The sequence below is a fragment of the Dermacentor silvarum genome, chromosome 9, assembly GCF_013339745.2.
Source record: "Dermacentor silvarum isolate Dsil-2018 chromosome 9, BIME_Dsil_1.4, whole genome shotgun sequence".
Lineage (NCBI taxonomy): Eukaryota > Metazoa > Arthropoda > Arachnida > Ixodida > Ixodidae > Dermacentor > Dermacentor silvarum.
The window spans coordinates 132,448,793-132,463,218 of record NC_051162.1 but is presented as its reverse complement, the minus strand read 5'-3'; the positions used below and the strand labels follow the sequence as shown (position 1 = coordinate 132,463,218).

Here is a 14,426-nt window from a genome sequence, read left to right as displayed (position 1 = left end):
TCGCTATACATTGTGGCAAAGAATTTTATTCTGAATGACGGGGTTCTCTCGGCGGCGGCGCTGAGCCTGTGCTCGGGCAGCTCGTTTAGCAGCAGCAGCGTGGCAGACGAAGCATTTCCACCGGTTGCGTAGCTCAGAAAGAAAGCGTGAACACGGGAACGCGTGGCGCACGGAACGCATTCTGTAGCGGCGGCAGCGCAGGCGAAGTAGCGCATGCGCAGTGGGTCCGAAGCCCACGCCAGTGCTTTGTTTCCGCGCTCGCCGCATGCCTGGTCGCCGCTGGCACTCCGCTTTCGTCCTCACCATTTCGCCATACTCTCCTCCGCTTTCCTCCTCGCGCTCTCTTCGCTATCGTCGTCTTTCATCTCCCACTCCGCTCCGCGTTCGCTCGGTTACGAGGGACAACGCCACCGACGCTCGCCGCAGGAACGGACTCCTAAGATAAAACGAAGGTGGGGTGGATGATGATGATGATTTGTGACCACTCCCTTTGTAAAGAGCAGGTAGACTGTTACTGATTAGATTGCTGATAGGACGGTTGCGCCATCTGGTGGCAAAAAAACAACAATAACACTGCGCCGATGTCGTGGCTCACGAGATCAGGCAGAGTGATGAAGGGTCGCATCGTAGGATCTCGGGGCACACGCTCGGAGTTACGCCGAGACAGCGCGATCATAGGCTGGACATGGCGGGCATTATTCCACATCTGCATGGCGGCACAGCTTCCAGCGCAGCTGTCGCTACGGAAAGGAGGGGAAGGCGGCGAGAACGTGGAAGCGGCAGCCTTCAGAGGAAGTGCACTAATCTTGTTGGGAAAGATTTGTGAGGACCACTAATTTGCTTTTTTATTACCAGATATATGTTTCCAGACCTTTCATAAGAAGGCTTGCAGGATCTCTTTAAATGTGAGGAATGGCAGAGACAGCACTACTATGGCGGGGTTGATGCAGAGCACACTTCTGCAGGATAGGCATCGGTCGACGCTTCTTCCACTTTGGCTATATATGAAGATCGTATCGTAACACTAGACATCTTATTGTGCGCGCCAGAATGTTTTTTTTTTCTTTGTTGAGAGCATGATTCTTGGGGGTGAGTGAATAAAAACTTTATTGAAAACAAATAAAGGAAAGGCACGAGGGGGGGGGGGGGGTTGGAGCCCATATTCTAGGGGTTCCCTGCCAGTCCCTCGATCGTGTGCCGGGCACCATGCATATGATACTGTGGTGCCCTTAGTTGACTGCCTAAAGATTTGATTGTTGATTGGGGTGCCGTCCCATGTAGAAACAGGCGGCAAGCCGCTTGTGAGTCGGATAATAAGACAGCCGAATTGGTCTGACATTCGGCATCCTGAATGGTCAAGGCGATGGCTGCAGCCTCTGCAACGCATGCCGAGGAGGTTTTACAGCGAAAGCTGTATATGGCTAGGCGAAACGAAAAACCGTTCGTCCCATGTTTCTCTAGACGTCTCCATTGGCTGCGCCGTCAGCTACGTCGTTCTCTACGTCGCACCCAAGCGCGCGTGCCATTGGCAGCGCCGTTAGTGACGTCGTTCTCTGCGTACGTCGTACCTGCTCTGCCCGCAACGCCGGCTCCTCGGCTCGCCGTTGTCGCATGCGTTCGATATCTCGAGTTAGCTCGGCGTCGTGGTTAGCAGTATCCGCCCGCCATTGGCGCTTGCGTTCCACTAGAAACACGAACATGTAACCAATAATTGAGAAACGCTTCAATACAGCATCGGGATTAAACCACTGCTAAACACCGGGGCCGCACGTTTCATCTTCGCTGGTTAACCATCTGTACACAGTGCTTGGGCGGTGTTTTTTGAAGGATGCCGTTGGTTATGTTGTTCTGACACGTAGAGGCCACGGTGAAGGTGTCTGGGCTGGTTCGACTTGCATCCGTGTAATACACTCCCGGTCCCAGGCCGAAGCGTTTGTGACGAGCCTTGGCCCTTGCTCTGCGTCGTCCGGGGTGGTACTTAGGATGCATGTTTTTGGGAATTGGGGCCACCGCAATGTGCGATCGAACGTTTCGTCTATCTGTGCCGCTTCCACTCCGCAATACTGGGGTCTCAGGGTGAAGCCTAACCTTGTCAATACTTCCCTGCCTTGTGCCGAAGAACAAAGCCGTCTTTCTGAGCATATAACGTCGCGTCTGCGTACTCGTCAAAAGTATTGTCCATACCTAGTCCCTCGAATGTTCCCGTGCTAGTGTATTCGGGAAGACCAAGGGCGGCTTTGAAGGCTTTTCTGATTATTGTGTGTGCCTGTATTATCTCTTGGTTCGTCAAAGCGCACTAGGGCGCTCCATCACTTGACACTCGGTAGGAGGGGGTTGATGGGAGGGGACGAGGCACATCAAGAATGCATTCTATGTATTTTTCAACTTGTGCGTTTCTTAAAAACGACGAAAGAGGTGCAAATGTTTGCCATCCATCACACATATCCCGCTGTTGCTACGTTCTCTAGACGTTTCATGACCACGGCTGCCGCTGTGGCTGCTACAGATATTAGGAGATGATGTACTGGCGTTTGACGCACCCCATTACTGCGAGCACGCCTAGTCTGCGACACGCTGGGTGCGGCGCCGTAGAGGACATTTCGTGCTTAGAATGTACTTAGCTGGCGGTCAGCGGCAAATGTGATGGGCAGCCTCCACTGGTCGATTTCCTGCGGCGCAAGCAGGAGCAAGTTGGTACAGCGCGCTTCCGCTACCGCTCAAATTACCCGCCTCGTTGGGCATGCGCGCGTCGGCAGGTGGCGCCACACGCACAAAAAGCTTGAAGCACTCGTAGGCTCATAGCGCACAAATTTAATAGCAGCGAAAACTTCGCTCACCTTTGCACGAATCCAACTGCTTCAGCCATGCTTCAGAAATACCTGTTGCTACAGCTTGGGATGCTTAACTCGGGTTAAATCTCTATTGATTGTAATACTTGCGCCAACTTGCGCGCATCTTGCACTGTCAGTAGGGCTTTCATTGCTAGTTCGAAGTGTTGGGAACTCGGGTACAAACAGTACAAACGTCCGCTTTCGCAGACCTTGAAGCTAACAGGTTATCAAATAAGACAACTTTTTTTACCTTCTTATTTATAGTCAAATGATAGTCGTAACCACGACCGTAGTCGCAACAAAACGTAACCGATCTTTTTTGGTAACGTTGGGCAGCTAGAGAGATGTAGATCCGAAGCCAACGGAAGGCGACAAGCTTGTGCGCGGGGAGTTGCACTACTGAGAGCTCTGGCCACTGTGGGAGAAGGCGGCGACCATCTTGGCGGGCGCCGCGGCGCGCGCGCTATGGAAAGGAGTGGAGACCGCCGCGGCCCGACTGCCGCCCGATGAGGACATGCGTCTGCGGCTGTTCACGCTACTGTCCGTCGACCTGCTGCTGCTCAACGTGACCGGTGAGTCCCTCTATTGCAGCTGACGAGGAACACTCGACCGGTAGCTGGTTTGCCAGCTGCGTGTTTTGTTTCTCTTTCGCGGCAAGGCTCGTTGGGCTCGCGGCACAAAAAGGCTCGACCCGTTTTTACTTCTGCACTTGTAGTGACGCTTTGGAAAAGTGGCGCATACGAGAACTCGAGAACGCCTACGTTTAATGACTGGCGAAGAGCGACGTCTAGGCTGAAACGAAAACAAGGAAACCGATCGAGAGCGGATTCGTCCTTGCAACGGTGGCTTCACTGCACCACACCTACCGCGTGGGTTGTGACGTCATGCTCGCGCTGAAACCGATGTCTAGAGCTTGGAAGGCGCATGTCCCGAGAAAGGACGATGATGTGCGTTTCTGTACCGAAATTGTCATTCTTTCATCCTTTTGTATTTGTACAGATTTTAAAATAGGAACGTTCAGCAGTACCGTTCAAACACTGCCACCAATAAGCGTTGATGTGTGCTCCTCGTACGTTTTTAGGCCGTCTACAATGCTAAATTTTCCGCACCAGATTGACCACTTATTCCATTATCCCTGCCCTCTTATTCACATCTCAGCGGAAAAAAAAAAAAAAAAAAGGGGGGACAACAACGAACGTGTTGCGAACTAAACAATCGGACGCAGCGGCGCTTCCTCGCATTCAGATACAAGAACAGTCCATATACCTTTCGTGTTTCGAGCGGTGGGGGAGGCAGGCGTCTACTACAGCATTACGGGCACGTGTTGTGACATTTGTTCTTCTACCTTTTATGGCGTGACAGCGAATGGAAACAAACCTTTAGGGGAACGACCGCGCCGTTCTTGAAGACCCCGCGCTGCATTTTTTTTTTTTTTTTCCCTCAGAAGTGGCGCGCGAACAATGAGTCTTTCTCTTGCCACCGCAAACAAAGCACAATCGATATGCGGAGGCAAAAGCCGGCGCTGCCGAGATTCGTGCGCCGAGCACTTTGCTAGATGAGCGCAGAAATGCAAGCACGCCCAGTGCGAGAGCCGTAAAGAAGGAATATGGGCGGGCAGTGCAAACATGTTTTATCTGCCGCCGAGAAAACGCTACATGGCGTCTGACTTGTGGCATATATACTCCCCGTCCAACGCTATAGATCTTTGGTGCCCCGCAGAATCGCGAAGGTGATTTTAATACATTTGCCGAGTATCAGGCTATTCCATTGCCGACTTGTTTGCCATATTGTAAATAAACTTATCTCTCTTTCGTGGCAAATAAGCAACAGCGCATGCCTCCGGGCCTTGGAGAAAATAAATTAAATGAATGAAATATACATTCTCCCAAGACCCGAAGGCAGCTCAGAGAGAGAACTTTTCAAGTCGGTTCTTATTACTGACCGGTACGTTACGAACGTGAACAACTCTTTTTTCCCTTTTATTTTAATTTAAATTAAGCTTAATTTTAGCTTTTTAAGGAAAAAATAATTGCGGTTAGATGATAAAAGTCGCACCTCAGTGTGCATGCTGTTAGCATAAATTCGAACGCGAACAAGATGAAAACGGCTATAGAGTGGGTCGTTGCGTTTCTGAATTCGCCGGCATTTGATACCGTCCGGGCCTTAATTTAGGCTCCAAAACGTATACGTCTGGGAGATTAGAAACCGTCTTGAGAATGATGTCACGTCGCACTCCCATGTAATTACGCGCAGCAGGTGTTTTGATAAAACTCTTTTTTTTTCTTCGCGTTTCAATTTCTGCTGATGGTATTAAGAGAAAATATACCGTCTCCTCACATTTCTTGGCGTAGGAACCGCTTTTCTTTGTCGAAACACAGAGGTGAAGGTCTTACGGTGTGTGCAAGTTATCAAGTTGACGTCGCATCCAGGATTTATTGGACTTCACGTGGGCTTTCGTCGTCTGTGACGACACAATGGTCTTGATGAAGTTGGTGTGAACTTTCGTTAAAAAGAGAGAGGGGGGGGGGGGGGGGACTGACGGCGAAAATGTGTTCCATAAAGTTGCGCATGCATGTAACTCTATGTCCTCAATAAATAGTTGCCGTCATCGATCCCCAGATAAGTTTGAAAAGGATTATAAGCAATGTGCATTATAATGCGCATGGATCGATGCACATAATGTGCATCGACCCACTATCATTCAAGCGGCTCATCGAAAACAGGCCATCGTGACTTTTATTATCCTTGTTTGCTATTAACCACCCACTCCCTCGTTTAATGTCTCAACAAGAGACCTTTGTGGAAATAAATAAATAAATAAATAAATAAATAAATAAATAAATAAATAAATAAATAAATAAATAAATAAATAAATAAACGTACAAGAGGTTGCACGGGGCCTACGGTTCAGTTCACGAATGCAACCTTTTGACGAACGACAGCCACTCAAGACTGACTCGATAAGATTACAGCGTGAACGCCAATTTTTATTTGCTTATTCTGTGCATAAGTGTGCGTATGTGTGTGTGTGGGGGGGGGGGGGGGGGGGGGGGTAGCACCTTAAAGTTTCACGTGGTTTAACGTCCCTAAACTGCACAGTGGGTTTACGAGGGACGCCAGGAAGGCTCCGGAATAATTTCGACCACCTGGGGTTCCTTAATGCGTGCACCCAATGCACGGCATACGCGGGCGGTTTGTTTTTTCGCATTCCGCCCCCATCGGAATGCGACCTCTCCGCGGCCGGTGATTCGAACCCGCGTCCTCGCGCTCAGCGACACAGCCACAACAGAGCCACCGCGGCTTGATCGTGTGACTCCCCCTCGCCTGCTCAGCTATAATCGCGCACGGCGCTTGCGCGATTCTCGAAATGAGGCTTCCGGATGCACCATCGCAAATCATGTCGCGTGTTCTGGGGGCCGCTTCTTGGCGATGGAAGCTTTCGGCAAAAACAGAAAAAGAAAGAGAATAAGCGTGCGCGCATCTCCGCTCTTGGAACATTCCTCGTCATCGGCGGAGCGCGACAGAACGCATGCGCGACGACGAGCCGTTTATACGAGAGGCCGGGCTTGACAGCTTCTGTGATTCTCGGTATTCCGTCGTCTGGTGCCGCCTTTGGGTGCAGGAACGGTGTGTGTACGCGGATGGATACAGTGCGGCGTCGCGCGCCTTTTCTGTGCACGCGAGTGGCGCGGCCATTATGGGCCCCGCGTCGCAGCGTCGGCGTAAGTCGTTGGCGCAAATAATCATCCCGAACCACATCATCCCGATCCACCCCGACCGGGCAGGCCCTTCGCTTGGCGCAAGGCTTTAGTGAACAAAAATTGAGTTTCTCAAAGTAAAATTCGTCAGAAAAATCGTTAAGTATGACTTAACCACAACCTACAGACGCGACAGCGTCGGATTGTAATTTTAATATACGAGAAAAAGCCTGATGAGCAGCCGGATATATTTGAATGCTATCGCGTTCCACTCTTAACGGCGAAGCTTAAGCGTCCTCCAATTTTTTTTCCTTCAGCGAATGCGTTGTCAGGGGCGTTATCGTGCGAGATCTGCATCAAATGGATAAATAGACACACACACACACACACACACACACACACACACACACACACACACACACACACACACACACACACACACACACACACACACACACACACACACACACACACACACACACACACACACACACACACACACACACACACACACACACACACACACACACACGCACACACGCACACATACACACATACATACATACATACATACATACATACATACATATATACATATATACATATATATATACATATATACATATATATATATACATATATATATACATATATATATACTATATATATATATATATATATCGATAAACCCTTCGACATTATTACATGCCTGCGGTGCGGGGGCGGAGTAGCGCTCGTGAACTTCCTGCCATCAGAACGTCCTACGTGCGCAAGCGGGAGTTCAATTTGCCCCCCCTGTACTATATGTACTAGTACACTTTACTTGTACCGCGATTTGTCCGAGTCTGACCAACGCCCTGTTTTTGATGGCCACCAGCCGAGCGGAGGGCCTGAAACTATTTAACCGTTGAGGGTTGTCTCGAGCCTACGATGACCCCTCCCCTGTGTTTAGGCTCTGGTCTGAGGAGTCCCGAAGAGTCGTAGCAAAAAGGATTTAATCATATGTGGCATAGTTGACTGATTTCTATACAGCGCTCCGACTCGTTTTGCAGTCGTGCTGAGGTCTCCAGACATTGGAGTGAAGCACGCCTGAGCTGAATGTTTTCACGCTGCTGCAAGGGCAATGCGAGGAGCCCCGGGCTCGGAATTCTGTCGGGCCTCGACCGCGGTTCCAGTTCGAAGGTGAGAGCGCCTCCCAGCGATCTGAGCTGGAGCGCGGCGCTCTAAGTCAACCGGGCGAATGCGTTCCGAGCGCTTTTGTGTTTGGTTTTATTGAAATGAAAAAATAAAAAAGAAAGATGTATAGTGACCCTGTAATGGTGACGACTACTCCCTTTCGCATAGCAGAAAGAACAATATATATATATATATATATATATATATATATATATATATATATATATATATATAAAAGCGGGAGAAAATGAAAAGAAACAACGTCACAGGGCCGGTACTCCGCAACACACAGTCATATACACCCACAAACATATAAATATAAAAGGCGAAGGCAAGTCGCACCACAATGAGTTTATAATAAAGTCACAAAGACGCACAAGCGGTCGTGATGTAAACTGTAATGAGCGTGTAAACAGATGAGACTGCACAGAATACAAAAGAGTATAACACGGGATCAATTTCGACCGAGCGAGCAGGCCCACGAGGCTGCTGCAGTCTTCCTGATTGGCCCAGATTACCGCCATTACCAAATTTGACAGAATGGCGGAACCTGACAATGTCCAGAACAGTGCACCCCGGGTTTGGCGTCGGTATCTCGTCGACTAGACGTAGTGGAGCGTTTCCCGCACAACTGAGGAGCGAAGCGGGAAAGCACGAGCATGTAGCTGTGAGGTCAGCGTGGAGGAGTTTCGGGAGGAGAAAATCGGCGTATAGGGCAGCTGCAGCTTATACGCCGCAAATGGTGTGCATATATAGTTGAGTGCTGGTCTAAAAGACATGTACGGACGTCTCGATTTGGAGGTGCAGTTGGTCGTGTCTTTGAAACGGGTGTAGACGCGTTGGACGTAAAGAAGCTTCGCGTCTACCAATTCCCACGATGCGTCGAATGCGCATAATTATTTTTTTTTGCTTATACGGCGACTTCCAGAGAAGCATTCAATCTACAGATGGCCTTATGACGAAATCCTATGGGCATAAGTTTGATGCCTGACGTTCGCGAGGGAGAAATATCTCAGGAATTCGACGAGTTCAGAAACTGAGGCGCGAGCACGACACACGCAGAACTGTGCTGTCCAGGGGTGAGAGAGAATAACGTGGAAGTCACAATTGCTCAGGTTTCGAGCTTGTTGCCACAATGGAAGTTTGAGCAAGAACGAAAGTTGCTTAAGTTATATCTTGCAGGAAGCTAGACAAAGCTGTGCAATAAACGGGTTTCCAGTGACGAGGGAAATCCATTCTTAGCCACCTGTGTTGGTTCCCGCCTGCGGTGTTTATTATGGTGCGCACTTCCTCAACTACAGAGTGATTCATTACCTGCCTTGTACACAGCGCCTATAGTGCGGGGTGTCGAGGAGGACTGGTTTTGGAGTGCGGGCCAACCAGCACGTGGTTGTCGCAGTGAGCGGGAGCTTTGAGGCTGGTGTTTTAAAGAGATGCCCAGACGTTGCCACGTAGTCTCGTGTTGCAATCCTTGAGAGAGGAAACTAAAAATTCTGGGGTTTTTACGTGCCAAAACCACTATCTTATTATAAGGCACGCCGTAGTGGGGGACTCCGGAATAATTTGGACTACCTGGGGTTCTTTAACGTGCACCTAAATCTAAGTACACGGGTGTTTTTCGCATTTCGCCCCCATCGAAATGCGGCCGCCGTGGCCGGGATTCCATCCCGCGCCCTCGTGCTTAGCAGCCCAACACCTTATCCGCTAAGCAACCGCGGCGGTGGGTGAGAGAGGAAACTGACATCGCATTTAAAGGCGCTTGAGTTGCAACCTGACGATGTGTATGTCGGGTGATGTTTCTGCTCGTGCCTGAGGCTAATCGCCTGCAGTATCAGTTTCTCGTGCGCGGCAAGAGGGGGGGGGGGGGGGGGGGGGGAGGCTTCGCCACACTGTGGCGAAGCTTGGTGGCGCAACCCAGCGCCCTGTTGCAAAGGGGATGCTCATAGCATGCATCCATCCACTGATGGTCATCGTCACTGCCGAAAGCCGTCGTCGTTCTCCCGTCGCCTTCGTGTCGGTGGCGGGAGATAGACAGGCCGCCCAGCTAGCCCAGCGCATAGACCAGCTCGGCGTGCGAGCCTCTTTTCCCAAACATCGGCGGCGGGGGAGTCTAATTTTGGCCCCGAGCCTCCTCCGAGGAGCAGCAGCGGTTCGAGTCGACGGCAAGTCAGCCGCGGGGAAAAACTTTCTCCGCGGAATGCCGCGACGGTGGCGAGTAGCAGCAGCAGCCGCGGTTCACCCTTCGGCCCAGAAATCCGCGCCGCCCCGCGAGGCAAAGAAGGAGGGCGGGCGTCTCGACGCCGCTCTCATCCAAATTGACTGCCGCCGGCGGCCGACGCGCCGCCAGCTTCATCAACCCCGGGCCAGGGGCGGGGTTCGCCGTCTTTCTTTTCTTTTTTTTTCCCCCGCCTTCTTTCACGTCCCGATTTTTACCTTTTTTCTCTTTCTGTCCTCTTCTTTACCTCGTTTCATCTTCTGTCTGTGTTTCTTCGCATTTATTATCGTTCTTTTCTTTTTGCGTCTTTTTGACTCGGGAAGAGGGGCGTGCGTCTGGAGCTTCGGTTGTACTGCGAGTTGTCCTTTTCGGGCTTCCCTCGGGAGCTGCTGCCATGTAGCGCTCATGCTTAGAGAGAGAGGGAGAGAGAGAGAGAGAGAGAGAGAGAGAGAGACAGAAAGGGGAGGGTGGGGACATTTGTTTCTCTTGATGCTTGAGAGGCTGTTCCGACGCTTGTCTCCGTTTATTTCTTGTCTTTCTTTCTCTTTCTTTTCTTTTTTTTCGCGCGCTCTTGAAATGGCAACGGAAGCATCGATTTTTCGCACATAATGGGACGGTCAATGGATGCTTAGACCGGCCCCTGATGGTTCAAGACTTTCGTGTAGCTCAAGTCGAGAAAGGGGGGCTGGCGAATTCGGTGGACGGGACCGACTTCGCAGAACGGACAACAGGTGGACGCCAGCGAGTGGACGAGAGAGAAGGAGGGGCTCTTTAATGAACCCTGACTTTGCCACTTTGGCACGCGTAGCATGAGCAGTGTGGTACTCAAGGAAAGTGCTCCGGGTGAGAGTGGCACGCTACTCCAGCGTCTGTTCGGGGATCGGGCGTTTACATAAGAGTCGCTTGTTGGGATAGATGGTACCGATGGAGAATACTAGGAAAATGCCAGCAAAATTTGAAAAAAAAAAAAAAACAATCGAGAGGCACACAGACAAGGCCACGCGAAGGTGGGGAAACAAATAAGGGCCACCTTCCTGTCGCTTGGTTTATGTCTGCCTCTCGTTTTTTTTTTCTTTCTTTTTTTTTTTCCTTTTTGAAATTTTGCGGATGCCTACATTGCGCGCATGCGCTCGTGTAGTCTGCTGCTTCTGTCCCGGTTCTGTGCTGTGGAACAAACAGCGCCGCCGTTTTGGAAGACAGAACAACGGGAACATGAACGGCATGACCGGGGCTACTAGCAATTAGCTTCATTGTCGCTTCGTTATGGGGAAAAAATGCATAAATAAAACTGTTTTTCGAAGGATTTTTGTCATTAATGTTCGCTTTCACGTTGTTATGTCCTCTAAAAGGCTGTGCCCCGATGTATATTCCACCAATGGCGCAATCAACATCCGTAAACAAACATCAACTTCATTTCGGTTACTTGGATCTTGTTTGAAACACTAACTTCTTTCCGTTTCGATACTTTGCAGCATTACCCACCGCATCAATGTTGTTCAGATTTCTTGTCGCACCTGTGACATTTCTTTTTTTGTTTCTTTCTTTATTTTTTTCTCTCGAATTCTTTCACCCCGACTGCATTCTGTTCGCCGCCTATTCTTCGCCGCCGCCGTCTTCATCGACCGTTGCACCGAGATGCTTGAACCGCGCCCCTTCCTTTCAATTGTCACGTCTTCTCAATTCTCAAAACTTATTGTGCGTGTGCGCACTCTGCTTTGCTTCTCGTAAACGCCAGACTTCATTACATTAAAAAATTTTGCCCGCTACGCTGCAACTTGGCTCCAGCAGCTTCGACGTCGCAGAGATCAATGTCACCGGCGTTATAGTGTGCGATTCCCAAGGCGCATGCTTGCTGCTTCCTCGCGGGACATCCATCATCGCGCGAGTGAAAAGAGCTCGGCGATGCCGCGGAACCTTGGTGGCGCCTCTTCGAATATTCCTTCGTCCTCGTTTGCATCCTTGATCAGCCGGACGTCCTCCGTCACGCTTAACGCGAACAAGCCTTAGCGCATTTCTCTCCTGCGGAGAGGTGTAGGAGATTTGCGGCCAGGTTGCCTTGAACTGCCACTGCTAGCTTTAATGCATCTTCCTTCCAATTAAAGCTTTACACGTTTGCTCCTTAAAGCTTGCGTTTGTTATCACGAAGCTACTTGACTAACATAAAATGAAGATTCAAATTAAAATCTGTTGATTGCGTGGGTTAAATCTTGCTGCGCCTGTACTCTGGGGATGCATTTCCCCGTAAGACCCTTTAAGAAATTCGTGGCTGTTGTCGGTGCTTGCTAAATGACTTACAGCTACTGCTGAAGAGCCTATAGATGTGAAACACATGAAATAATTAAAACGCCTGTGTCGTCGTTTTTTTTTTCTCTCTCTCTCTTTTCATTCTTTCCTTTTCCCCGGTAATATAATGTCATTCGTACTGCTTCGTGACTCCCTTCTCTTTCACGTGTCATCACTAAAATAATCCGCCGTGATGGCTTAGTGGCTATAGTATTGCGTTGCTAAGCACGAGGTCGCGGGATCGAATCCCGGCCGCATTTCAATGGGGGCGAAATGCAGTAACGCCCGTGTACCGTGCATTGGGTGCACGTTAAATAACCCCGGGTGGTCAAAATTAATCCGGAGAGCAAATTAATTATGTCAGGCAGTACCGCGTGCCTGACATAATTAGATCGCGGTTCTGGAACAAAAACCCCAGAGCTTAATTAATTAAATGGTAATCAATAAGATGGCGATTTGCGCCACTTTTGGTTGACACTCGATCATGATTTCAATCGCGTCTCCGTTACTCTGCGCTATTTGGATGTCGTGCCAACTTTTAACTGCAGCCGATGGGTACGATAACGCTTAACACCCGAACTGTACGCGCGCGCGCCTGTTTACGTAGTTATACGTATAGGTCACACGCGCTGGTTCAGTTACAAGTTTGCGGTAATTCAGTTTGCAGTTCGCGTGATACGTGGTCCCGAGTGTACTGGTGGTGTTTTGCGTGGCGAAGGAACTCGCTGTAGCGTAAAGCCATGTCCGACGGGCCGGTTATAGTTATATAAGCAAACGCGATTGACCTTGGCGCGCTATTACACGCTAGAAGGCGTCCCCTTGGAGTGACCTCCGGGCTGATACCCAAGCTTTTGGCGCTCGCTAATGGACGCACCATGACGCGCGACGGCGTTTTCCTGCGGAGTGTTCGTTTAGTTCACTCGCCATCGTTGGCTAAAGTTTCCGCTTTTCACGCTTACTCGTACCCTGTAAATATATGGCTTGCATTGGCAAAGTTATCAACTCGCGCAGTATGTTTATAGTTTGCTTAAGTGCACAACACTGAATAGAAAATTCGTAGAACTGTTTAAGTAAGTTAACCTTCTACAATATATGTTAAAAAAGAGGAAGTTTGACTTTTATTCTATTCGAGTAACCGGGGGGAGGTTTAGGAGATTCTGAGACGCCCCGAAGTTATCGCTCTGGCGATGTATATATAGTGTTTATAGCACAACTTTCATACGTGTCAATATATGTATTTGTCAAAGTATTGTGACAGAGAGATGAAGAAGACGTTCACTTGAAGAAGACGAAGCTCGGGACTTCGCGTGCTTACTATGGTCTTGTCAGCCGCTGCCAGTCTTGTAAATACAGTGTAAATATATTTCTTACTTCTTTTCCCCGTAACAGTATATAGCATGTTCATACTAATATTATTAGTCAGTGGTGTGCTTGATTCAAGCGCAAAATTATGCGAATATTTCATGATGGCCGCCGCAGTGACTCGTTTAAACTCCTCCAGAAAATAATTCCTAGGTGCGGCTCTGCCAGTAATCAATTTCTACTGAAACGCTCCCAGTGTCTGACCTCGTACTTAAATATCTCAAAATGCGTAGGCGGGAACGGCCGTCGCCTTGGCTAAAATTGATCGTAGAACATCTCATGCATGGCTTCGATTCCCTACGGCGACAAGTTGTTTTCTATGTTTCTCTTTACCTCACCGTTTCGACAGTTAGAACTAGAGGTGTGCGAATATTCGAAACTTTCGAATAACGAATCGAATACTCCCTATTCGTAAATGCGAATTTTTTTCGAACACTTTTCGAGTATTTCAAAACCGTCAACTGCGCCCAAATAAACCTAAAATTGGAGCAAAAGTAGGGTAAATTTAAGCCCCGCGGGCATAGCAAAGGCATAAAACATGAGAGCTTGCGTAGTGGAGCAGCCTACGTCACTTAGGTATAGCCATACTTTACAGGCTGTACAGCAATCATTTGCACTCTCCGAAGAGCCCTGTGCACTACTTGTTTGCTCCTAATGCTCCATTTGTTCTTTTAATAAGCAACGCTTCATAACGTACTATGTAATGAAAAAAAAAAAAAAAACTTGCTCACTTAAAGAATACTGGGATATGAACATCGTATTATATTGATTGTGATAATGGCTACTTATTATTCGACATCTCTTCGAAATATATTCGATATTCGATTCGGTATTCGATTCGGTTCGCTCTTGGCACTATTC

General features: G+C 49.1%; 1 protein-coding gene across 3 annotated transcripts in view; it reads left to right on the top strand.

Moving 5' to 3' along the window:
* Nucleotides 1-3,245: 3,245 nt before the first annotated feature.
* The window catches only part of LOC119464380 (protein kinase C-binding protein NELL2), a 104,578-nt gene continuing 93,397 nt past the window's right edge, over nt 3,246-14,426 (top strand). For all 3 annotated transcript variants that reach the window (XM_049656251.1, XM_037725320.2, XM_037725317.2), the window contains exon 1: nt 3,246-3,403. In XM_049656251.1, coding sequence (XP_049512208.1) covers nt 3,346-3,403 — 58 coding nt within the window. In that variant the 5' untranslated portion in view covers nt 3,246-3,345. The remainder of the gene's footprint in view (nt 3,404-14,426) is intronic.